Source organism: Carcharhinus amblyrhynchos, chromosome 6 (genome assembly GCF_965287045.1).
Source record: "Carcharhinus amblyrhynchos chromosome 6, sCarAmb.v2.hapA, whole genome shotgun sequence".
In the NCBI taxonomy this organism is placed as follows: Eukaryota; Metazoa; Chordata; class Chondrichthyes; order Carcharhiniformes; family Carcharhinidae; genus Carcharhinus; species Carcharhinus amblyrhynchos.
In genome coordinates, this window is record NC_137329.1 from 70,000,865 (window position 1) to 70,027,264 (window position 26,400).

The 26,400-nt window shown below is 42.0% G+C and overlaps 1 protein-coding gene across 6 annotated transcripts in view; it reads right to left on the reverse strand.

The window, feature by feature from the left end:
• cnot4b (CCR4-NOT transcription complex, subunit 4b) overlaps positions 1-26,400 on the reverse strand; it is a 162,246-nt gene that overhangs the window by 68,076 nt on the left and 67,770 nt on the right. For 2 of the 6 annotated variants that reach the window (XM_080190615.1, XM_080190611.1), the window contains exons 4-8: positions 24,406-24,492; positions 16,263-16,364; positions 11,305-11,430; positions 9,080-9,204; positions 3,068-3,223 (exon numbers count right to left, since the gene is read on the reverse strand). In XM_080190615.1, coding sequence (XP_080046741.1) covers positions 3,068-3,223; positions 9,080-9,204; positions 11,305-11,430; positions 16,263-16,364; positions 24,406-24,492 — 596 coding nt within the window. Of the gene's footprint in view, positions 1-3,067; positions 3,224-9,070; positions 9,205-11,304; positions 11,431-16,262; positions 16,365-24,405; positions 24,493-26,400 lie in introns of all 6 variants that reach the window. The other 4 variants (XM_080190617.1, XM_080190614.1, XM_080190616.1 and 1 more) reach the window with 2 other exon arrangements.

Sequence of the window (26,400 nt, forward strand, 5' to 3'; positions counted from 1 at the left end):
CTCTTGCTCCAGACCTCTGTAGATAGTGGCCAATGATGTGCATTGCGTGTATGTGTGCGTCTGACATTGGATGAGGACCTATTTGCGACGGGAGCCAAGGCCATTGCATCTGCTAACATTCCAACTAAGCTTACAAACAAAGAAATGGCCACTTGGGAGAATGCCTCAAGTCCCACTAAGTAGAAACAAGCACCAAAACAGTGACTGACACAGAGTAGCAGGACAGCCAACAAGTACTCAGACTAGAATGCTGAGATCAAGCATGACAACCAGCAACTAATTCCTGCAATGATTGCTGAACACATGTTGCACTAGATGTCAACCTGAAACAAAAATACTTTTGATAAAGCCTGCAAATCAAAATGTAGAGGAGCAAATGATCTTCACATGTAATAAAGATCTTCTGAGGCAACGGATGGTGTTCCAAGATGTCTCACATCACATCAGTTTTAAGTACACCACTCACAAAAATAGCACATTTTGAAAGCCACAACCTTGGTTTTTAGCCTATGGATTCATAGGATGAGAGCATGCCAGCATTTAATGCTCATCACAATTGCCCTCAAGGGCCTACTAAACTGCCTTCTTACACTGCTGCAGTCCATGTGATATAGGCACACCATGGTGCTGTTGGAGTGGGAGTTCCACGACTGACCAAATGACGAAGGACCGGCGACTTATTTTTAAGTCAGGACAGAGAGATTTAGAGGTGAACTTGGTGTTTCCATGCACCTGCTGCTTTTTTGGATTAAGATCCAATTGCCAGTGGGCTGACAAATGGCAGGAGGAGTTTAATTTAGACAAATGCGAGGTGATGCATTTTGGTAGATTGAACCAGGGCAGGATTTACTCAGTTAATGGTAGAGCACTGGGGAGAGTTACAGAACAACGATCTAGGGATACATGTTCATAGCTCCTTGAAAGTGGAGTCACAGGTGGACAGAGTGGTGATGGCGGCATTTGCTATGTTTGGTTTCATCAGTCAGAACATTGAATACAGGAGTTGGAATGTTTTGTTGAAGTTGTACAAGACATTGTTGAGGCCACAATTCTGATCATCCTATTACAGAAAGGATATTATTAAACTAGAAAGAGTGCAGAAAAAATTTACTAGGACGCTACCAGGACTTGATGGATTCAGTTATAAGGAGAGACTCGATAGACTGGAATTTTTTTGTCTGGAGCGTAGAGGGCTGAGGGGTAATCTTAGAGGTCAATAAAATAATGAGGGGCACAGATCAGCTAGATAGTCAATATCTTTCCCCAAAGATAGGGGAGTCTAAAACTAGAGGGCATCAGTTTAAGGCGAGAGGGGGGAGATACCAAAGTGTCCACAGGACTTTTTTTTTTTACACAGTAGGTGTTCAGGGTCTGGAACAAGCTGCCAGAGGTAGCAGAAGAGGCAGATACAATTTTATCTTCTAAAAAGCACTTAGATAGTTACATGGGTATGATGGGTATAGAGGGATATGAGCCTAACGCAGGCAGTTGGGATTAGCTTAGGAGTCTTTCTTAAAAAAAAGGGCAGCATGGACAAGTTGGGCTGAAGGGCCTGTTGTTTCCATGCCGTAAACCTCTAAGAAGAGCTCTATGCTACTCTTACCCTCCTTGGTGGTAGACAGTTCTGAGTCTTCAGGAAATGCTGCTTTGCAGCTTGCACATAGCACATGTGCCAGTAATGAGACAGAGTTTAAGTTTATGTCACAAGTAGGCTCACATTAACATTGCAATAAAGTTAGTATGAAAATCCCTAGTTGCCACACCCCAGCGCCTGTTCAGGTACATTGAGCGAGGATTAAGCATGGCTAACACACCTAACCAGCCTGTCTTTCGGACTGTGGGGGGAAACACACGCAGGCACAGGGAGAATGTACAGATTCCACACAGTGACCTAAGCCGGGAATTGAACCTGGATCAAATGTCACTGTGGGGCAGCAGTGCTAACCACTGGGGTGAGGGGGAGAGGGGTGAGGGGGAGAGAAAGAGAGGCAGGGGAAAATGACCATTTAGAATGCTTTACATTGTCACTGCATGGGCATCAAAACATCAGTGGATTTAATTATAATAAATCCCTATCAGTACATTCAGTCTTGGATTGTGTATTAATACTGAAAACAGAATACTCAATCTGCTTATCTAGTGTTGAACAAAACATTGGAGTTAAAATTAGGAGCCACTTCTTTTTTATCTTCATTTTTATTGGATATGGCTCTCTAGGTATTAGTATTCAGTGTCTCAATCATGTGGTCACTTTCCACATGTAAAGCAGCCATAAAAGACTACTGCAGCCTGGAAAGCCATCACCACCAAATTCAATCCCGTCTTTAACCCACGAGCACATAGCAGCGAGGCTTTTATTCTGAAAGTATGAAAAGTGGGCAACATTACCCAAGTCCCAGTGACAGGATACCAAAGCTAATTGTCAACTGCCCAATCTTACCCTGACTGAAAACAGCTTCTTCAGCACAAGTAGGCATTAAAGACATTGGTGTGGAGTTCTCCTTATTAAGCAACAGTCATCAAAGGAATTCTGGATAAGATTAACAAGGATCCATGACTTCTCATTAGAATAGTATTGCTAATTGGTGATTTATGTAGCAAGTCAAGAAAATGGTCAGACTTCAATAGGTATGAAAGTGGTTGCTGATTTCTTCAGTTCAACTTCAAGAGCATGGCGTATCCCTTCAGCTTAACCTCTCAAAACTGCATGTTTTAAAAATGGATTTGAATGCACTTGGCTATCTTCAAAGCAAAAGAGAATTCCATTGACCCTCCGTTCACATCAGGCTTTTGGTGCAAAAAGCACACCATTAAGAAGTGGTTGTTAACAGACCGGCAAGTCTCTTGATGAAAGTTTGGAGAGACAATAACAAACTTGCAGCATATTTTGGCTCATATCTTGTATAGATGCCAATGATGGGCAGACGCACGAGAACTCTGGGTGCAGAGCTAGCATCAAGTCGCCAAAATTTGGCGAGCAACCTGATTGGCTGTGAACAGAAAGAATTGCTCCCCTTGCTCAGTTTGGTTATTTCAGTCCGAGAGAGAAATAAAGCCAATCACTGACCTGAGTTCTGTGTCAGGACCATCTGTGGTCATGTGTTCGGGTTCTGAACCATTATCAAGTATGGGAGGCGTTTTCCTGTGTTCGAGTGTTAGACCGTTGACTGCTTTAGCTGTGCTCAGTAATGAAGGCCAGGCATCTTTATTACTACTGTTGGGTCTGTAAGGGGAAAGAATGGCAAAACACTGAGTACCTCCCAAATCGTCACAACAAAAAGCTTCAGCAGCTCCGAGATGCTGTTCACTTTGTGGAAATCTTCCAAGCAGGCTCCATCCTGCCTGAGATGGTGGTGTTGGCATTGTGCATCCTTACCAGCCAGCTGTACTGCCAAGTGTCCATACCGAGAGGCCCAACTTGTTGCCATGCTGTTTAATAATGGACAAGTCCTCTGCTACATGAGCAAATAAGAGAGACTTAAAGTGGTCTGTACAGGGGGAGCAAAAAATGATCTACTGTCCTGCTGATTTTGCAAAATTCTGAAGTCAGCCATTCCTGTATTCAACACTATATGCTTTGTTTCAGACAACATATCAGACGATCAGCAACAATACTGCAACTAAACTGAGAGAATACAACTGGATATTGCAAATACTGAGCACAAGCATTTGGCAGCACTATCTCACTACAGATGCAGAAATACTTGGAGATGCTGCACATTTTCTGCTTTAATCATCCTAACACTCGAGCAATCAGAGGCTCCATTTGATGAGTCAACACTTGACAGGTTTCCAATGGTTATAATACAAATCAAAGTTCACCATTTCCATGACAACTGCCCCCCAGTGCGCTGCACCGTATAAATTGGTATGGCAGTATGCAGTCTTGGATCCAACACGGTTACGGTTATCTAATATGCTAATATAATTTCCAAGATAAAACTAACCACATTTAAACCAAAGATACTTGATATTCAAGGACCACAATATCAAGTGATTATCCAATCACAATTCAAATGAATAGCTTAAAAATACTGGAGACACAGAAGTGAAATGCAATCAGTTACCTGTTCCTCCCAAATTGCCACATAAATCAATCAAGACTTTAACGTGTGAAAGGGTGCTTGCGATATGAATTAACTTAATTATGTTCTGCAAAAAACTATCGATTCCTTTGATGATTGAAACACACTTTTGCCAATTAGAAAAGCAAGACTTTTTTTAATCAAAAAATCCCAAGTATTTAAGAATGCCACCTCCATAGAATTATCCCTTTAGAGAAAAATTCATCATTAGGTTCACATTTTGTGTCTTGGTTCTTTCTTCATAATGACATAATATGAAGTGGAAACATTTGATCAAAATCATCCTGATTGCTGAGATGATTTAATGGAAAAAAAATTGTGTGCATCGCCTCAAAGTTGAAACAGTAATGTTAACCTCAGGAGTGCAGAGGAAGTGTTGTTTGGAATTCCATACTGACAGCTGTTTACTTATCATGAGGGCAAGCACAAAAGACCAAAAAATATCCTAATCATCTTACTGGGTTAAAACTGCAGCTCAAAGGTGCCCCCTTGTGTTGTGCTCAAGCTTCCATTTGCAATCTTAGAGCACATAATTTGCTTCAGATTTCTCTCCAGACAATATGGAAATATTGAAGTGCACAGAATAAAGAAAATGTACTTAGTAGCTATTTTCACCTCAGTTTTACAATTCAGAATTCATTGTGTTAAAAAGCATGCAGAGCCTTTGATGACTTATAAATGTAGAGGTTACACAGACATACAAGGGTCAGACTTGGACATTTGTATGAAAACAAGAGCTATGTTGACTGCTGCACTATCAAACCCAAATCCTGACTTAACTGTAAAAAAAGGCAGCAAACCTTCAACTCGAGTGAAATAGATTCAGGGATGATTCCACATGGGAGACAGAGCAGGGTCAAATTATGGAACAAAGATATTATTTTGTTAACTGTGATTATTCAAAATGCCAGAAGTATATGCTTTGGGAGAAAAAATTCTTTTCCTTGTTGACTTTCCTAACCAACCGCAGAAACATAACATCGATATACATAGAAACCCTACAGTGCAGAAGGAGGCCATTCAGCCCATTGAATCTACATTAACAACAATCCCACTCAGGCCCTATCCCCATAATCCACCTAATCTGCGCATCCCAGGATACTAAGGGGCAACTTAGCATGGCCAATGCGCCTAACCAAGTAGATACAAAGTGCAGAAGTCTACCAACAAAGCAGACAGCAAGTCATGCCAAAAAGAAAAGAGTTTTCTTTTTCGAAAAGCTAGTTCAAGGTGGTCACTGAGATGGGGTATACCTGTATGGAAGTCAGACATCACACATGTGCCTGTCAGCTGAAATCGCTGCCCCAATTTAGCAAGGCTCAACAGTACTGCATTAGAGACCAATCTGCTCTGCTCACAAATTTGGAAACATCACTACATTATCTGTTAACCTGTTGGTTCTAAGTAAAAACACAAAAGAAAACAGCTCCAGTTGAAATACATTTTTACCTCAAATCTAGCATTGACCTGACCACCTCCACAGACACATTCTTTCACCCCATGCTATGAGCCATGAATGCCCCAGTCTTGCACTCAACTGGTTTTGGGACTAATTTCAACACATTAAATGTAAAAGGGAAACCCTAGGAAAATATACCCACCACAAACAATCTTTGACATGGCTGCCATTTCAAACGGATAAGCTTCCTGAATCAGTGTGCCACATCAATAAACCAGATAATTTAACATAACATGCAACTACTGTCAAGTCAACCAACAAAAAAGGGCACAGTGGTTAGAACATAAGAAATAGGAGCAGGAGTAGGCCATCTAGCCCTTTGAGCCTGCCCCACCATTCAACAAGATCATGGCTGATCTGACGTGGCTCAGCTCCACTTTCTCCCCATAACCCTTAATCCCCTTGCCTACCAAAAACCTATCTACCCGCGTCTTAAATATATTTAGCGAGGAAGCCTCAACCACTTCAAAGGGCAGAGAATTCCAGAGATTCACCACCCTTTGAGTGAAGAAGTTCCTCCTCAACTCCGTTCTAAACTGCGCCCCCCCCCCCCCGCCTCTTATCTTGAGGCTGTGCCCTCTAGTTCTGCTGTCCTTTCTGAGCGGGAAGAACCTCTCCACCTCTACCCTATCCATCCCTTTCATCATCTTATACATCTCAATGAGATCTCCCCTCATCCTTCTAAACTCTAAGAAGGATGAGGGGAGATCTCATTGAGACGTATAAGCGCTGCCGCCTCACAATGCCTAGAACCGGTTCAATTCCATCCTTGGGTGACCTGTCTTTGTGGAGTTTGCGCATTCTCCCTGGGCCTGTATGGGTTTCCTCTGGGTGCCTCAGTTTCCTCCCATAGTCCAAATTTGTGCAGGTTAGGTTGATTGAGGGGCAATTTAGCATGGCCGATGTCCCAAGATATGTAGCTAGAGGGATTAATGGGGTAAATAAACGGGGTTGCAGAATTCTTGTTGGAGAATCAGTGTAGGCTCAATGGGCTTGAAAGGCCTTCTTCTGCATTGTAGGGATTCTATGAAAAGCAGAAAACGTTGCTTGAATGGGTGTGTTTAGAGCTACGCAATTTTGCCAGATATTTCATATTGCGCTGCTTTTAGCTAAGTAAACAATAAAAATTATTGAGTTAAATAAAAGCTGAATGATAATATTCACACCACCTTTTTCATTGCAATGTAGCTTCTCCTTGTTCTGAGAACAGAGTGCTCTTGTATAAAAGAACATACTATGCATTTCGATAATTGCACCTTCAACTTAAATTCTTAATTAATCACTGCAGGGAAAATATCAATTAAACTAACCAGAGCTCTAGATTACTACAAATTATGCAATTCAAGCACTTGAGCTACAGTTCACCTACATAGCTGAGTTAATTTGGGCCAAATAAGCTCAAAATACTTGTGATAGCAGGAGTTAAAACATTTGCCAATGCATGAAAAATTTGTTGGACATCGACTTTGCCATGAAGAATTCTCCAAGTTCCAAATAATGCCACTTTGTTCTAAGCACATTTTTTTTTGAAGAAACTATTCCCTTCTGCAAGGCTGGAACTCAAACATTGGCAGCAGAAACTCAGGATGAAACAGTGGTCTACTCATGACCATATAAATGGTTATTTCATCTTGCATCAAAAGCCATAAGCATCCAACGGTGGATTTTTATGGCTTTTGATGGGTGGCACAATGGCACAGGTTAGCACTGCTACCTCACAGCGCCAAGAGCCCGGGTTCAATTCCAGCTTCAGGTCACTGTGCGTGTGGCATTTTCTCATTCTCCCCTTCTCTGCGTTGGTTTCCCCTGGGTGCACGGGTTTCCTCCCACAGTCCAAAAATGTGCAGGTTAGGTTGACTGTCCATACCAAATTGCCCCTTGGTGTCAGCTAAGGTTAGCAGAGTAAATATATAGGGTTATGGGAATAGGGCTCGAGGGGATTGTGGTCAGTGTAGGCTTAACGAACCAAATGACTTCCTTCTGTACTGTAGGGCTTCAATGACTGCAATTGGTAACAGGGAGCACAACTCCCTCACATTACAATCACTCATATTTACATGAAATTTCATGAAGTAACATGACTCAGGAAGAGAAATACAGAGACAACCATATGGCCCGTCAAGCCATTTGATACAATCATAGCTGATCTTGGGTCTCAACTCCACTTCCTTGCCTACTGACTTTATCCCTTGATTTCCCAAGGCCAAAAAAATCTGTCCCAGCCTTAAGTGTATGCAAAAATGGATCAACCACTACCCTCTGGGACACAGCGTTCCAAGTATTAACAATTGATTAAGTAATTTCTCCTCATCTCAGTCCTAAATGACTGGCCCTGTAGGTGAAAGACGGTTCCCCAATATTTTGGATCTCCCTGCCAGTGGAAACAATCACTCAGCAACCACCCTGTCCAAGCACCCCCCTCAGAATTTTGTACATTTCAATGAGATTCTCTCTCATTCTTCAAAACTTCAGACAAAATAGACCTGTTCACTGAGCCTCTCATCGTAGGACAACCCCCTCATTCCTGAGACCCATTTAGTGAACATTCACTATCGTCCCCAGTGCAAGTATACCATCTCAGAAACGGAGACCAAAAGCGCATACGATATTCTGGATGCAATCTCACCAAAACCCTGCACGACTCAAGCTATTCCTGTCCTCCAATCATTTGCAATAAAGGTCGATATGCTAGTTACCTTTCTGAATGCTTGCCTTTATGGGAACTTTTCACATTACTTGTCTGAGCACATCCAGGACTATTATTTCATACTTAGATTTTCCACCTCTAACAAAGTGGATAACATTATACTTCCTTAATTACAATCCATCTGTTATATGGTGGCCCCACTCACTTAATCTGCTATATCTCTTTGCAGTCTCTGTGCCCTCCCAGAGCTTAGCAATCAACCTGGCTTTGTATCATCAGCATACTTACACATAGTGTTCTCTGTCAGTCATTAATATAGACTGCAAACAGTGGAAGCCTGAGCATAAACCCTTGTGGTACTCTATTATTAAAAAAGCCTTCTTTATTCCTACTTTCTGCTTCCTATTAACTAAAATGACACCAAGACTACGTCATATTCAAACTAAGATTCTGACAAAGATACTACCTTGTGCATTTAAATAAAAAATGCTGACCTATTTTGATATTTATGAAAGCTGATGACTTTTACACACACAGGAGAAGGAAATCAGAATATGCTATCCAAAATAATCCAGCTCATCAATATGCTGCACTTCTTATTGACAAATCTGCTGCCATACATCTGCTCAGTTAATACGAGTGGACTGTTATCACCGACTCAAAGTGCAAATAAAACTTCCATGGATATGAACACAAGGTACAAGTCACAGCCTGCAAAGCACTCTTATTAGTTAGTTCATGTTACGAAAGCAACATTTTTGAGCTGTGAAGGCAACCAAGTTTGACATGAAAGCCCAAACCATGAAAGAAGAATCTCAAGTGCAGAACATAAAAGCAGAAAAAAAGCTAGCACACACATCAGGCCAGAGCAGTACTTACGCATCATACCTCTGCTGTGTAGTCAATTTGTTCTTATTTTTGTCAACTGTGCTGGACGACTGATGCAAAAAGTTGGGGTTCAATTTATAAAGTTCCTGAAGCAGCTTCTGTTCATACTCTTGATGTTTACCTGCCTATGGAAGGATATTGGAAGAAAAACAGAAGGAAAAATAAGGAACAGAAGTCCAACGAATTAGGACATCAATTATCAAATGGCAGACATCATTAGGAATTCCATTTTATACCTGTCAAATCCAAGCCTACATTTCCATGCTCCACAAAATTACTTATACTGAGAAAAATCCCTTTGCAATTTTCTCAGAACAAGATCCTCATCAGAAGGCCAATTATGCAGCACTACGCTAATTCTTCCCCACTCACCCAAATAGAAAATTTGTGCTCAATGTTGCATCAGGAGATTTATTTCTAATTAAACAATTGAGATTTCAGTTGACCTATTTCAGTGAACTCCACGCACACTTGGAGCAGAGACCAAATACATTTCGGGTTTAGAAAGTTTAATCCATTTTTCTAATCACCTGAACTAAATTCACACAGCAATTTGCCATATAACCCATTCTGTCTCAACAGCCCTCCATAGTAGGGCTGTTATCTTTTGTGGTATTAGCCTGGTTTAATCAAACTGATGATCAAAATCTATGTTAAAAATGTGAAATAGTCAAGGAGTTAACAAACATTACCCCCCCCACCCCACCCCCCAGTGTCTTAAAATTTATGACAAAGAATTGTTGCCTAAACATGAACATAACCAGCATAAAGTAGTTCTGAAGTCGTAATCAACTGTTTGTCTTTTGTAAAACACAGCAGCAATAACATGCTTATGGTTACCTCTAGTTGGCTTGGGGTAGAGTTGTTGCTCCACATGAATCTGCAAAGCCTGTTAGGCAACAGAATTTAGTGCTGTTTCCTCTATTTGTTTTCTTCGCCAAAAGGAAATATCAGATTGTACTAGTGCTCATTTTCAAGCAAGGGGCCCAGAGCTAGTGGTCATGGTTTTGACTTGGCACCACTGAGTGCCTCAGGAACTGGCTTACAGCAGACCTGAAGGAACAGGTCTGGATTCAATCAAATAGTGCAGTACCAGGCCCTCACCACACTGACTCTTCACATGACGTTCGGTGAAAACATGGTACTAGGGTGATTAATGCAACCAGGCACAAGCTAATGGAAGCCACGCCACTTCAGCTGGAATTTGTACCATGTGCCCTGTGTGGTTTATTAGCCTCAAGTGCCCATATTCAATTTATTTCAACCGCATGCCCAAGTCATCCCATCAAAGTTCAGCAATGAAACCATGAATCTCCAGTTGTCTTAAGGACACTCGTCAACACTGATTAAGCACACAAAAATAATCAGTACACAGTTCCGCTCTGCATTGAAATTAAATTTCTATTCCATAGCAGTTAAGACTGTAGGGCACACTCACTATTCTGTAATACCTTCAACAGGGCACAAAGTTGGTTCAAATAGTCTCATCTTTTGACTTAGAAGTCCCAAAAAATAGCTCTTTGCAATGATCTACATTGTATTCCTTTTTTTCTGAAGCAGTGAGAGAAAGACCAACAAAAACATGACCAACAAAAAGGTGACCACTTGAGGGCACTCTTGCATAGTCAAGGAAAAAAAAAGTAGCCACAGTCTGAATTATTTGAAATTCCCAGGATGCGCAATTGCCTTGCGCTTCCTGTAATCAGACTGAAAGCTGACTCACAAAAGACTTGTAAACAAGTACATGCTGAGACCTCAATCAAGTGCCAAGCTTTTAGTTTACTACCAGGGACTCTTGCACTTTCAGAATAAAACTCAGTTGAGAGAAATATTTTGCAAACTTAATTTGGGGAAACAGGTGACATTTAACACTAGGTTTTTTAAGGTAGCATTAATTATCTGAAGATTAAAACAGCATCACCTCAGAAAACTACAAGTAAACAGGAATATGAGCAAGTCAACCAATGAGAAATGACCTAGTTGAACCCTAATACAAATCTAAGATCCATATTTTCAATGGTGTTCATTCTGGCTGAGAACTGCAATTTTATAGTATATTTGACAGAAACAAACAGTCTTGGTTCCAAATAAAACAATGATTTTTTTTGTTAATCTTAATTCAAATCGTAATCTAAGCCCCCAGTTATGAACTCCTGGCTTCAATGAGTCGAAAAGGGCTTTTGGTTTGCTCTTGCATCTTACTTTCTTTAGGCTGTTGAACTTACCTGCATTTCTTCTTTAGTGAAACTGGCTGCTTCATCCCCTAGCTCATGCAAATACATACAGTCTGGTTTAGGACATTGCATGTTCTTTAGGAAATAACTGCAATACTTTGTAGTACCTAAAGATGCCTTGAGAGAAAAAAAAATGTCCACAATTATACACACGCAGATACTTAAATGATTCTGATCCAGCTGCAACATCTCCAGTATGAAGTAGTTAACACCACCAAAACATCCCACAGCATTGAGTGAACATAGAACATAACCTCACAGTTCAGGCCCTTCGGCCCTCAATGTTGTGCCGACCAGTGGAACCAATCTAATGACCCTCTAACCTAAACTCTTCCAATGTTATCCATATGCCTATCCACTGACCATTTGAATGCCCTTAAAGTTGGCGAGTCCACAACTGCTGCAGGCAGGGCATTCCACGCCCTTACTACCCTCTGAGTAAAGAACCTACCTCTGACATCCGTCCTATAATTACCACCCCTTAATTTAAAGCCATGTCCCCTCATGTTAGCCGTCACCATCCAAGGAAAAAGGCTCTCACTATCCACCCCATCTAACCCTCTGATCATCTTGTATGCCTCAATTAGGTCACCTCTCAACCTTCTTTCTAACAAAAACAACCTCAAGTCCCTCAGCCTTTCCTCATAAGACCTTCCCACCATGCCAGGCAACATCCTGGTAAACCTCCTCTGCACCCTTTCCAATGCCTCAACATTTTTCTTATAATGCGGCGACCAGAACTGTACGCAATACTCCAAGTGCGGCCGCACCAGAGTTTTGTACAATTGTAACATGACCTCACGGCTCTGAAATTCAATCCCTCTACCAATAAAAGCTAACACACCGTACGCCTTCTTAACAACCTTATCAATCTGGGTGCCAACTTTCAGGGAGCTATGCACATGGACACCGAGATCTCTCTGCTCATCGACACTGCCAAGAGTCCTTCCATTAGCCCTATATTCAGTACTCCTGTTGCTCCTTCCAAAGTGAATCACCTCACACTTTTCTGCACTAAACTCCATTTGCCACCTCTCAGCCCAGCTCTGCAGCTTATCTATGTCCCTCTGAAAACTAACATCCATCCTCACTGTTTGCAACCCCTCCGACTTTGGTGTCGTCAGCAAATTTACTAACCCATCCTTCTACACCCTCATCTAGGCCATTTATAAAAATGACAAAACAGCAGTGGCCCCAAAACAGATCCCTGTGGTACGCAACTTGTTACTGAACTCCAGGTTGAATATTTCCCATCAATCACCATCCTCTGTCTTCGATCAGCTAGCCAGTGCCTGATCCAAACTGCTAAATCACCCTCAATCCCATGCATCTACATTTCCTACAGTAGCCTACCATGGGGAACCTTATCAAACGTTTTGCTAAAATCCATATACACCACGTCAACTGCCTTACCCTTATCCACCTCTTTGGTCACCTTTTCAAAAAGTTCGATAAGGTTTGTGAGGCACGACCTGCCCTTCACAAAACTGTGTTGACTATCCCTAATCAATTTATTTCTCTCTAGATGATAATAAATCCTATCCCTTATAATTCTTCCCAAAACTTTGCCGGCAACAGAAGTAAGGCTCACTGGTCTATAATTCCCAGCATGGTCTCCACTCCCCTTCTTGAACAAGGGGAAATTCAGTCATCATTGGGAGTCTATCTTTAAAGCCAATCAAAATATATAGATGAGTCTAAACTTCCATTATTGGTCTTTGTCTGACACAAGGATAAACAGTTCAGGGTTATCCAACTATTTCTGGGCTCAGAACTGATCAAAAGTGACATTGCAGTTCCAAATGAAATGCGTAGACAGCCCCACAATTTTCCATTGGAAATAGGTCAACTAGATTCAATAGCAATTTGGTCATCTGTAAAACACCGACATTTGTTTTTGCCAAATTTGCTGAGGGAAACAGGAATGAGACAAAATATCTCAACAAGAAAATCGGTTTTCTGATTTAACATTCTTGCTACAAATCTGAAAAAAACGTCGAATTCAGATCATTCTTAAAGACTGAAGGGGATGACTCGGTCACTATCAAGGCAGTTCATTACTTGACTTAGACATCATAATGCATTTCTCAAGGGCACACAACAGCAGTTTCTGTTTATTCCAGGATGCTTTTAAGTCAATTATAGAAAATAGGTGCAAGACGAGGCTATTCGGCCCTTTGAGCATGCACCACCATTCAATATGCTGGCTGATCATGCAGTTCCAGTACCTGACTCCCACTTTCTCTCCATAACTCTTGGTCCCTTAAGCCAGAAGGACCAGCTGCCTCTTGAACATATTTAACAAACTGGCCCCAGCAGCTTTCTGTAGCAGAGAATTCCACAGATTCACAACTGATGAACTTCTTCCACGTCAATCCTGAATGGCTCACCCCTTATTTTTAGACTGTGATTGCTAGTTCTAGATTTCCCCAACATTGGTAACATATTCCCCCCATCTAGCCCGTCCAATCCCATCAGGATTTTATATTCTTCGATGAGATCCCCCTCATTCTCTAAATTCCATCGAGTACAAACTCAGTTGATCCAGTCTCTCTTCTTATGGCAGTCCTGCCATTCCAGGAATTAGTTTGGTGTACATTTGCTGGACTCCCTCAACAGCCAGAATGACTTTGCTCAGATTAAGAGACCCATACTGCACACAATACTCAAATTGTGGCCTCACCTGTATAACAGCAGCAAGACACCTCTACTCCAATACTCAAATCCTCTCACTATGAAGGCCAGAATGCCATGAGCTTTCCTCACCTCCTGCTGTACCTGCATGCTAACCTTTAGTGACTGTTCTACCAAGAAATGCAAGTCATGTTGCACTTCCCCTTTTCTTGAACTGCCACCAGATAATCTTCCATTTGGTTTTTGTCCCTCAACTGAATAACCTCACACTTATACACATCACACTGCATTTGCCACTCAGCCAGCACGTTCCAGTCATCCTGCAGCCCCATAGCATTCTCCTCACAGCACACACTGCCACCCAGCTTAGTGTCTCTGCAAGTGTGGAAATACTGCATTCAATTCCTTCGTCCAAATCATTCATGTATATTGTGAATTGCTGGGGTGCCAGCACTGAAACTTGTGGTACCCCATTAGTCACTGCCAGCCACTCTGAAAAAGGACCCATTTATTCCCACTCTATTCTTATCTGCCATGTCAATACATTGCCCCCAATACCATGAGCTTTAATTTTGCTCACTAATCTCGTGTTGGATCTTGTCAAAAACCTTTTGAAGGTCTAATGCACAACATTCACCTGTTCACCCTTGTCCACTTATCTGGAATTTTTGAGGATGTGACTAGTGGATTTGTCAAGCACCATTTCCTTTGAGTGAATCCATGCTCATTTTGACTGATTGTGCCACCGCTTTCCAAATGGTCAGCTACTGCATCCTTAACAAATGACTCTGGCATTTTCCGCACCATCGATGTCAGGCTAACTGGTCTATAATTCCAGATTTTCTCTTTCCCTCCTTTTTAAAACAGTGGTGTTACATTAGCTACCCTCCAATCCACTGGAACTCTTCCATAAAATGCTGGAAAATGATCTGCATCTATTATTTCGCAGGCCACTTTCTGGAGTACTCTGGGAAGCAGAGCATCAGGCTCTGGGGATTTATTGTGTTTTAACCCCAGCAATTTCCTCAACACAATTTCCCGATTAATAAGGATTTATTTTAGTTCCTCCTTCATGCTAGACTCTGACTCCTAAAATTTCTCCTCAGTGAAGAGGGATCCAAAGTACTTGTTCAGCTGATCTGCCACCTCTTTGTTGCCCATTATGAATCTACCTGATTCTAACTTTGAGGGACCTACATTTGTCTTCACTAGTCTTTTTCTCTTCACATAACTAGAGAAGCTTCTGCAGTCTGCAGTTTATGTTTTCTGCCAGCCTGCTCTCGTAATCTATTTACCCCTTCTCAATTATACTCTTTGTCCTCCTCTGCTACATTTTAAATTTCTCCCAGTCTTCAGGTTTGCTGCCTTTTCTGACCAATTTACATACCTTCTCTTTGGCTTTAATGCTATCTCTGATTTCCCTTGTTAGCCATAGATGAGCCACCTTCCCCATTTTACTCTTACATCAGACAGGGATATACAGTTGAAGTTCACCCATGTGTTCTTTAAATGTCCTTCACTGCCTATTCATTATTTGCATACCAATCAGATGGTTACTTCCATCAGAAGCAGAAGGTAGTGGGAACTCAACTTTATACATTTTTCCTGAGGTCTTCCTTAACCGCCATGATCAGGAATATATTGCCTTTAAGAATGATAGAAACAAATTTCATAGCAACTTTCACAAGGGAGTTGGACAAATAATTGGAAGGTAGAATTATTAGACTATATGTGGGGAAAGAAGACAGTGGAACTGATTGCACAGCTCTTGCAAGAGTTAGCATTGACACATGATGCTGAATTCCCCCTTCCTGTGCTCCAAGATTTTACTGTTATAACTGGATACTTTCACAGGATTTTGTAATTTTATGGGTCTCACATTTAAGAATATATGAACAATAGATTCGTGCCAATTTTTAACTGCACTGCAGTACGTGTCTTTTGCTACAGAATTTCAATATCTGGCAGTATTATTGTAAATTAATCTTTTGCAAATATTCTTTAAATATCAAAATTAGTGTAAACTGAAACTGAAAGCAGGGGTGAGAATCTGCTGTCAACATTGTGGGTTTATAACTTATTTCCTTGACCAGTAGAGGAAAAGATGTTATTTACACACTTGGTTTTGTCTTGTGCCATCTTGAATTCACTTTCGCTTCTCAGATTTATTTCCCAATTGATGTTTCAAATTACTCTAAAAAGCTCTCCCACCACAGCACCTCTAGACTTCACAAGTAAGCTTGAGGATCAGGGAAAAAAATGCTTGCGTTAGGTGCTGCAAGTGGAGCAAACTGTGAGATGAAGAAATTGCTTACCTTAAGTGTCCTGCCATCCACCACCACATTATTTACACACTGTATTGCTCTTAGTGCGTCTTCAGACCGTATGTAGGTTACATAAGCACTAGCGCTGGGACCCTAGGGGAAGCAACATTTTAATCAGTTAGGAGGTAAAAAAAATGCCCGCTAACAGAAGTTTACTATCACAAAAGGCAAACAAGTTAGAATCAAAATGTTAGTGGCTTAATGTGATTCTGCCCGATCTTGGTAGATTTATCCAATTAATCAGCCCTATAACATTGCCCCTCTAAGTATTGACTGAATTCTCCCAAAAGTGTAACTCTGAAACAGTTTTCAATCAGTGCATTCTAGAAAATAAAAACTAGTTGCATACAAAAAAAAATTATCAGCACCCCTCCTGATTCATTTGTCAATTACCTGAAATCCACCTTTGTGGTTACCGACGTTTGCGCCATTGGCTAGTTTCTGCTTGTTCACTTGATCAAATCTCAACCTTCTCTACTCAAGAGACCACCGCAAATATTACTTTACCTCTATACAAACTAAGTCCCTCTGGTACCATTCTGGTAAATCTCTCCAAGATTCTTGCTCACTTCAACCTCTCTCATCCTTTGCTAAATGTCATGAGCAAAATTTAATACAATACTTCAGCTGAGGCCTAATAAATGTTTTCCCAAGGTTTAGTATAAGTCACTTTTGTTCTCTATTAAGGAAACCAAAGATCTGATGTCCCCCCCCCCCCCGCCCCCCGCCCCAAACAACTGATATAGCTCATCCTGCTCCCCTCAAATATTTTTGCACATACATTCCTGGGTCCTGTGTTCCTGTCTGTGGTACAAGTCTATTTTTACAATTCTTTTTAGAAAAAAATCTGAATTTCATGTCATCTGCAAGCCCAGGTCATTTTGTTGTATAGTGTCAGCTGTTGTTCAAACCACAAAATTGCAAGTTTAAGTCCCACGCCAGGCCAGGAGCAAAAAAATCAAGGCTCTCCACTCCAGTACAATATCATGGGAACTGAATTGTTGGAGGTGTTGTCCAATGGTCAATAAACCAAGGCCCTTTCTGCAGGCTTGGGTACATGGAAAATAGCCCAAGGCACATTTAACAAAGAGCAGGAGAGTTACCATGGGAATCCTGACCAGTATTTGCGATCTCAACATCCTAAAAACAGGCTGACTGATTATTACCCTGCCACTGCTGAGGCATTTTGCTATGAGCTGCAGACATTGTCCTTGCTCAGCAGAGACCATAAGTTGTGTCTTGCCTCATACCAACAATGAATGGACCTCCAACTGAAACTGGCATCACTCGGACTGATTATCCTTAGTTGCTCTACAAACATCACCCTCCACACCAATGAGAAATCTTTTAGCCTACAGTTTCACTAACTACTCAACCGGATGTGTTACATGACACGACTAGAAGTTCTTTGTCACTGGCACTCATTGACTCAGGAAAAGGATGAGGCAAAACTCGATGACGAATATCATTAGCCCCTTCTTATCAGATTTTTTTTGATATTTCTTGACCCTTACACCAACAATTTCCCAGCATTCACTTGCCCTCAAATCAGATTGAAAATTTCCAGATTGAGAGCTGCATGCCCCACAACAGAATTTTTTTTTGTTTTAAAGTGGATTTAATGTAAAAACAGTTTGGAATAACTCACGCTCAGAGGTTTTGGTCAGAAAATCAAACGAAGATTTTTAAAGTCTTGAACCAAAACTGATGAACGCAGATTGTGGATCATATTTTGGCAAATCGGCCCACATTCAGATGGTACATATTTAAGACTCCATGAATATCAATTTCACTGTTCATCTGACGAAATGTTATCTAATATTGTGAATTCTTAAAAGGTAATTCACACCCAACATACAAAATAAAGTAGGCCATTCAGCCTTTCAAACCTGCTCCATTCCGTAAGATCACGGTTGATCTACTTATTTCAAACTCCATATTCCCATCTATTCCGATAGATCCTTGATGGGTAAGGGAATCAAAGGCTATCTCCAACTTAAAAGTATTCAATGACCCCACCTCCCACTGCCTTCTGACCACAGCTACCACATTCTACATATTGCTCAATTCTTCAATCACTATCCAACATTCATTAGAGAAAACAAATAAAAAGACATGCAATTGAATCTTATGTTCTTATGGTCATTCAGCTCCCATAGCTTTCCCTTTGCTCAAATTTTGGCCCAAAGATTTGTTTCCTCTGAGCTCTTCATCCTTACTGTGGTTCACTCCATCCCCAAACATAACTCACTATAGAGCCAAAGTTAACTAATCACTCAAACCTGGAAATTTGGTTGGGAAACCCCAGTCTTGGGACATGAGAAAAATAAACTTGACCTGATAAGTGACGCTGCACCATGGGATGTTTTCCTGGGTTAACAGTAAGAAGCGTCATAACACCAGGTTCAAGTCCAACAGGTTTATTTGGTAGCACTGCTCCTTCACCAGACGAGTTAAGAGTTGGTTTCACCAACAGGGAATAGACATAGTTGCAAGATAATGGTTGGCATGTGAGTTTTTACAGGTACAAACAATGTGAGTGGAGAGGGGATAATGATAGGTTAAAGAGGTGCGAGTTGTCTCAAACCAGGATAGTTAGGATTTTGCAAGCCCAGGCCAAATCGTGGGGGTTACACAATGGTGATGGCCTAGTGGTATTATTGTTCAACTATTAATCCAGAAACTCAGATCATATTCTGGGGACCCGGGTTTGAATCCCACCACAACAGCCGGTGGAATTTCAATTCAGTAAAAAAAAATCTGGAATCAAGAATCTACTGATGACCGTGAAGCCATTGTTGATTGTCAGAACAACCCATCTGGGTCACGAACGCGCTTTACGTAAAGAAATCTGCTGTCCTTACCTCATCTGCCTACTCACTCCAGAGCCACAGCAATCTGGTTGACTCATAACTGCCCTCTGAAATGGCCTAGCAAGCCACTCAGTTGTAACAATTGCTACAACGTCTCAACAAAGAAATGAAACTGGACGGACCATCTGGCATCGGAAAAAACAATGACAAAACAAACAGCCCTGTCAACCCTACAAAGTTCTCTCTACTAACATCTGGGGGCTAGGGCCAAAATTGGGAGAGCTGTCTCACTGACTAGTCAAGCAGCAGCCTGACAGTCATTCTCACAGAATCCTACCTTACAGTTAACACCCCAAACACCATTACCATCCCTGGATGTGCCCCGTCCCACCAGCAGGACAGACCCAGCAGAGGCAGTAGCATAGTGATACACAGTCGAGGGGGAATTGAACTGGGAGTCCTTAACATCGACTCCAGACCCCATGAAGTCTCATGGCTTCAGGTTAAACATGGGCAAGGAAACCTCAGTGGTTACTACGTACCGTCCTCTTTTGGCTGATGAATCAGTATTCTTCCATGTTGAACGTTCAGAGGAAGCATTGAGGGTGGCAAGGGAGCCAAATGTACTCTGGATGGGGGATTTCAATGTCCACCACCAAGAGTGACTCGGCAGCAGCATTGCTGATCGAGCTGGTCAGGTCCGAAAGGGTATAACTACGAGACAAAGGAACCAAGAGAAAATAATGTTCATGACTTCAGGTGTACCAATTTGCCAGCTGCAGATGTATCCATCCATGATAGTATTGCTAAGAGTGACCGTTGCGCAGTCTTTGGAGACAAAGTCCCGCCTTCACATTGAGACTAACTTCCATCATGTTGTGCTAAGTGGGACAGACTTCGAACTGATCTAACAACTCAAAACTGGGCATCCATGAGGCGCTGCGGGCCATCAACAGCAGCGGAATTGTACTCCAGCACAATTTGCAACCTCACGGCCCGGCATAGCCCCCACTCAAGCATTACCATCAAGCCAGGGGATCAACCCTGGTTCGATGGAGAGTGCAGGAGGGCATGCCAGAAGCAACACCAGATATACCTAAAAATGAGGTGTCAACCTGGTGAAGCTACCAAACAGGGTTACTTGCATGCCAAATGGCAAAAACAGCAAGTGATCCCAAACCAACAGATGAGATCCAAGCTCTGCAGTCCTTCCACATCCAGTCGACAATGGTGGTGGACAATTAAACAACTCACTGGAGGGGAAGGTTCCACAAATATTCTCATCCTCAATGATAGAGGAGCCCAGCACATCAGAGTGGAAGATAAGGCTGAATTATTCATAGTATCCTTCAGCTAGAAGTGCAGGGTGGATGATCCACCTCAGCCTCCTCCAGTTGTCCCCAGCATCTCAGATGCCAATCTCCAACCAATTCGATTCATTCCATGTGATATCAAGAAACAGGTGCCAACACTGGTTACTGCAAAGGCAATGGGCCCTGACAACATTCCGGCAATAGTACTGAAGACTTGTGCTCCAGAACTTGCTGCTCCCGTAGATAAGCTCTTCCAGTGCAGTTACAGCACTGTCATCTACTCAAAGTGAAAAATTGCCCAGATATGTCCTGTACACCAAAAGCAGGGCAAATCCAACCCGGACAATTACCACCCCATCTACTCTCAATCAGTAAAATGATGGAAAGGGTCATCAAAAATGCTATCAAGCAGCACCTGCTCAGCAATGCAGTTTGGGTTTCACCAGGTCACTCAGCTCCTGACTTCATTACAGCCTTGGTTCAAACATGGGTAAAAAGAGTTGAATTCTATAAGTGAGGTGGGAGTGACAGCCCTTGACATCAAAGCTGTGTTCGACTGAGTGCGACATCAAGAAGCCCTACCCAAACTGAAATCAATGGGTATCAGGGCAAACTCTCCACTGGTTGGAGTCATACCTGGTACATCGGAAGATGGTTGTGAAGGGTTGGTCATCTCAACTCCAGGAAGTCTCTGCAGGAATCCCTTGGCATAGTGTCCTAGGTCCAACAATCTTCAGCTGCTTCATTAATGGCTTTCCCTCCATCAAAACGTCAGAAGTGGGGATATTTGCCAATGATTGCACAATGTTCAGCACCATTCTCAACTCCTCAGACACTGAAGCAGTCCATGATCAAATGCAACAAGATCTGGACAATACCCAGGCTTGGGCTGACAAGTGCTAAGTAACATTCGTGCCATACAATGCCAATGACCACCACCAAGAGACAATCTGACCAATTAATGGTATAACCATCCACTGGTGCTTGGTAGCAGCAGCGAGTAATATTTACAAGATGCACTGCAGCGATTCACCAAAGATTCTTAGACAACACCGTACAAACCCACAACCACTTCCATCCAGAAGGACAAGAGCAGCAGATAAACAGGAACACCACCACCTTCGAGTTTCCTTCAAGCCACTCATGATTCTGACTTGGAAATATATTATTCCTTCACAGTCACTGGGTCAAAATCCTGGAATTCCCTGCCTAATGGCATTGTGGGTCAACCCACAGAACATGGACTACAGCGATTCAAGAAGGGAGCTCACCACCACCTTCTCAAGAGCAACTAGAGACAAGCAATAAATCTGGCCAGCCAGCATTGCCCATGTCCCATCAAATGAATGAAAAAAAAAACATAGTCTAACATGAACCCAAGATTCTGGTTGAGGCCGTCCTTGTGTGCGAAACTTGGCTATCAGTTTCTCCTCAGCGATTCTGCGTTATCTTGTGTCCTTAAGGCTAGCTTGGAGAAAGCTTACCCGCTGAAGTGCTCCCTGACAGGAAGGAAACTGTCCTGCCTTCTGATTATCGATCAGTGTCCATTCATTCATTGTTGCAGTGTCTGCATGATCTTGCCGATGTATCATGCCTCGGGACATCTTTTCCTGCAGCGTATCAAGTATGATGTGGAGATGCTGTCACCGGATGAAGGAGCAGTGCTTCAAAAGCTAGTGGTGTTTACTACCAAATAAACCTGTTGGACTTTAACCTGGAGTTGTGAGACTTCTTAGTTTATCAAGTAGACAGCATTGGCTGAGTTGCACAAGTACATACCACATATCTGGTGGATAGTGTTCTCACATGTAATGATGGCATCCATGTCATCCAGCATGTCTTGCAGCGGTTGCTGTGGCAGGGTTGTGTGGTGTCATGGTCGCTGTTCTCCTCAAGTCTGGGTAGTTTGCTGCAAACAATGGTCTGTTTGAGGTTGCGTGGTTGTTGGAAGGCAAATAGTGGGGGTGTGGGGATGGACTTGGCCGAGACATCTTGCCAAGGCCATAATCACCATCACACAAAAACACCAACCACCAGGTACACCGTATATACTCATGCGACTCGGCCAATCTTGTCTACCTGATACGCTGCAAGAAAGGATGGCCCGAGGCATGGTAGATCAGTGAGACTATGCAGATGCTACGACAACAGATGAACAGACACGGTTTGACAACTACCAGGCAAGAGTGTTCCCTTCCTGTCGGGAGCACTTCAATCAAGAGCATTCAGCCTCTGATCTTTGGGTAAGTGCTCTCCAAGGGAGCCTTCACGACATGACAATGCAGAAATCGATGAACAGAAACTGATCGTCAAGTTGCGCACATGAGGACGGCTTCAACTGGGATCTTGAGTTCATGTCATACTATGTGTAACCCCACGTGGGGTTGCAAAATCCAACTAACTGTCCTTCAGACAATTCACACCTCTTTAATCTATTATCCCCCTTTCCACTCATTGTCTGTACCTGTAAAGGCGTGACTACTTGCGAAGATTCATATTCCAACGATTAGCTTGTAATTGAATCAGTGTCGATGTTTATGCCCGGTTTCTGAACCCAACTCTCCACTCAACTGATGAAGGAGCAGCGCTCCAAAAGCTCTTGCTACCAAATAAACTTGGACTTGAACCTGGTGTTGATACTGTGCCCACCCCAGTCCAACACTGACATCATTCCTGTTATAAATAAGCCCAAGTCATTGTTTCTCGAGCAGCACATTTTCTCCTCAACCTATTCTTTTCTCTCGGCACATCCTCAACCTTCCTTAAATTTTTTGGAAGCTCCCATTTACCACTTTATTTGTTTGGGGTTGTACTCAAGGATTAAACCAATCTGCACTCAATGGATGTTTTCAAACGCAAAACTGATTTCATTGTTAGGGACTAGACCAGAAACTCCAAGATACGTTATCAAGTCTTTGCATTTTGACAGTGGGGTGAGCAGAACATGTTTGCTCCAAGTGTGATGCAGTTGATTGACTAGAAAGCTTTTTTTATCAAAACAAACTATTAAAGAACGCAGTTACAATAAAAAAAAGCATAACTTTTACCAAAGTACTTAAACATTACAAAGTATGATTTTTTTTAAACAGTTAACTATCTATTGTTCCAATTCAAAGTAATGTCCCCATGAGACATACACTCCTTCAGAATTCGTTAGCACAAAGACAAGTGTACGCACGCGATGCTGGATTTCCAGCCTTTAAACGTTTCTCGACAGAGATCTAGATAGCAGTTTCCAGACAAGGATATATCCTCTAACAGCCAAACTTCACAGAAATAAACCAAGCCTCTGGCAGCTCCCAGTCCCCAAACTTCAGAGAAAAAGAGAAGCACTGCTTGCTCAACTCAAAAGCAACACCTAAATAGCAACTAAGCTTGAATTCTCTCTGTGACCCTTCCTTACACAGAGTTGAAGCTTAGTTGCTGTTTAGGTGTTGCTCCACCCAGTCGTATAACCCTACCTGTCAATCAATTTTATCATGTCCCACTCTACAAAATCTCAGGGGAAAACACGCAAGCATCAGAACAGCATTAGTTGAGATTAAAAACAAACATTCTGGCAATTAGAGGCAATTATGCTGCTGAACTAAGAATATGGGCTGCCGGATATAGAAAGAGTGGCACCTATAATACAAAAAAAAGTAAATATTACAAATACTAAAATAGATCCTGCACAAGGAACATGACAAACACATTTTTTAAAAGGCACAACAACACATTCTTGATCCAGTATCCCCAACAGTTTGGGGATTAAGGTAGATCATGCATGGAATCCTCAATTCCTACTAAGCTGTGTACAACAGGTAGCCAGTCAGATGTTATGCTAGAGGTGCATGGTTTCATGCCAGAAGACGACACTACATTTGAAAGCACAATGCAAGTTCACTGTCAAGTCAAAAAAAATTGCGCCAGTAGCATAAATCCACTCCAGCATTCCTGTCAGACAAAGAGAAACGGCAAGCAAATGAGGGAGAAAAACAAAGAAACTGTTAACTGGTGCAACGTTACCTGTGAACCTGCATATGATGTGCTGTTGTTGATGACAACTTTATGTATTTTACCAAACTTCCCAAAATATTCTGGCCGTTTTAAAACCTGAAAGAAAGAAAGAGTTGGTGTTTTTCAGTCATTTAAATTCTAAGCCAGCACAAGCTTAACCAGGCATTAATCAGTTCAAAAAAAACAAAACTACTTAATGCTTCGGAAGAGATAAAATGAATTGCGCAGACAAGTTCAAGTTTTTGGCCATTGCTAATGATACTAATTAGGGCAGCAACAAAGTATCACCCATTTTCTTTGTGGAGGACTTTATAAGACAGTTATCTGTTGAATTGAAGGATGCAGTTTAAGTTAAAATGGAGACGTTTGGAAAGGCAAATATGATCTTCTACAACATTTGCATGGAGATAAAACCAGGCTGCTTTGCTGCCATGGGACAGGGTCCAGGTTAAAACCTCTGCAAGGAAGCTGCACCTGGATACACTGGAAGCATTAGCTGGTCTTCTTGAGCACAGACACTCAGATTTTCAAACAGACAGACTTGAGGGAAGACAACCCACAAAGTGCTGCAATGCCAGGCAGAAGTAAAAGAATTTTTCATCGAATCTCGACAGTGCAGAAACAGGGTATTCAGCTAGTAAGTGCACCAACAACAATCCCACCCAGGGCCTAGCCCCATAATCCCACTTGTGTACCCTGCTAATATCCCTGACACTAAGGAACAATTCAGCATGGCCAATCTAACCCACATATCTTTGGAATGTGGGAGGAAACCCACACAGACACGTGGAGAACTCCACACAGCCACCCAAAGCCAGAATTGAATCCAGGCAAGTGCTGAGAGGCAGCAGTGCTAACCACTGGGTTAATCACCAAGCAGACTGATGTGGACAGATTCCCTAGTCCATGAAATGAGGCTTGTGGAGAGTTCAAGACCAAGGAGTCGCCAGGGAGTGCCTCGTTACTGCAAGTCCATTTGATTATGCTCAGATTATTTGAGTGAAGGGATTACAGGACACTGGAGGATTCGCATTGATGAGGTAGGGTGAAGTGATCTGGTTAAAGCCAGTAGCAGCCTGAGACTTAATACGAGCACAGCGTAATGTATAAATGCTGTGTCATAACCATTAAGTTTTGAAAGAATCATATATTGGATCTCTATCTTTAAACTTGGGTTAAATCAAAAGGGTTACATTATCTTGTCTAAAGTTTGCTGACAGCAGCCCTGGATTTGACTGTTTACGCATTAAAAGGGGGCCCAGATTGCACCTTCTTCCAAATGAAACAATGCATTTACACTTGGACACAGTGGCAACAGTCTATGTGCTAATAGTGAATAGACTGAGGGCTCCCAATTCCTGAAGGATTGGGCATGTTAGGTTGCAAATAGTTTGCTTTAAACTGCCCATTTTCTTCAAAAATGGAGAGTTGGGGTCTCAAAGATAAATAGCATTATTTAGCAGAATACAAGACCCACATGATTTACATTGCCATGGAGATGGGCTTTGAGGAGGCTGGTTTGAAGGTATCCTCAAAACTTCGCAGACAAATCAGGTTGCCATTACAACAGTAGGATGTTGCGTTTCAATTTTTCAGAAATGCAGGTGGGAGTTCGTTCTTTGATTGAAACTTGTAAAGAGTTCAAATGAGGCTGGAAACTTCACTAAACTCCTGCTCAAGGAAACAGCTTTGGGGGTAAAGCCTTACTCTGAAAGACATTGTGAAAACATTAAAAGTTCTCAAGATCAGAAAGCAAAATAAGTAAACCCACCCCCCCATCTGAGACCAAGAATCACTGAAGACTGGTTCTGGAGAAGCTGAGTGTCCACTTGAGGAGTGCAAAGCGTATCAATGAAATGTGTTTTTGGTTGCACTAAAAGGGAATATTCTATTTTGCGATTTAAAATACATAGTGTATAAAGACACTTTTTAGTCAATCTTAGTCTTTTATTACAGTAAAAGTCGTAAAAAGTGAAATCTTGTGTCATCCTTCAGCTATTAACT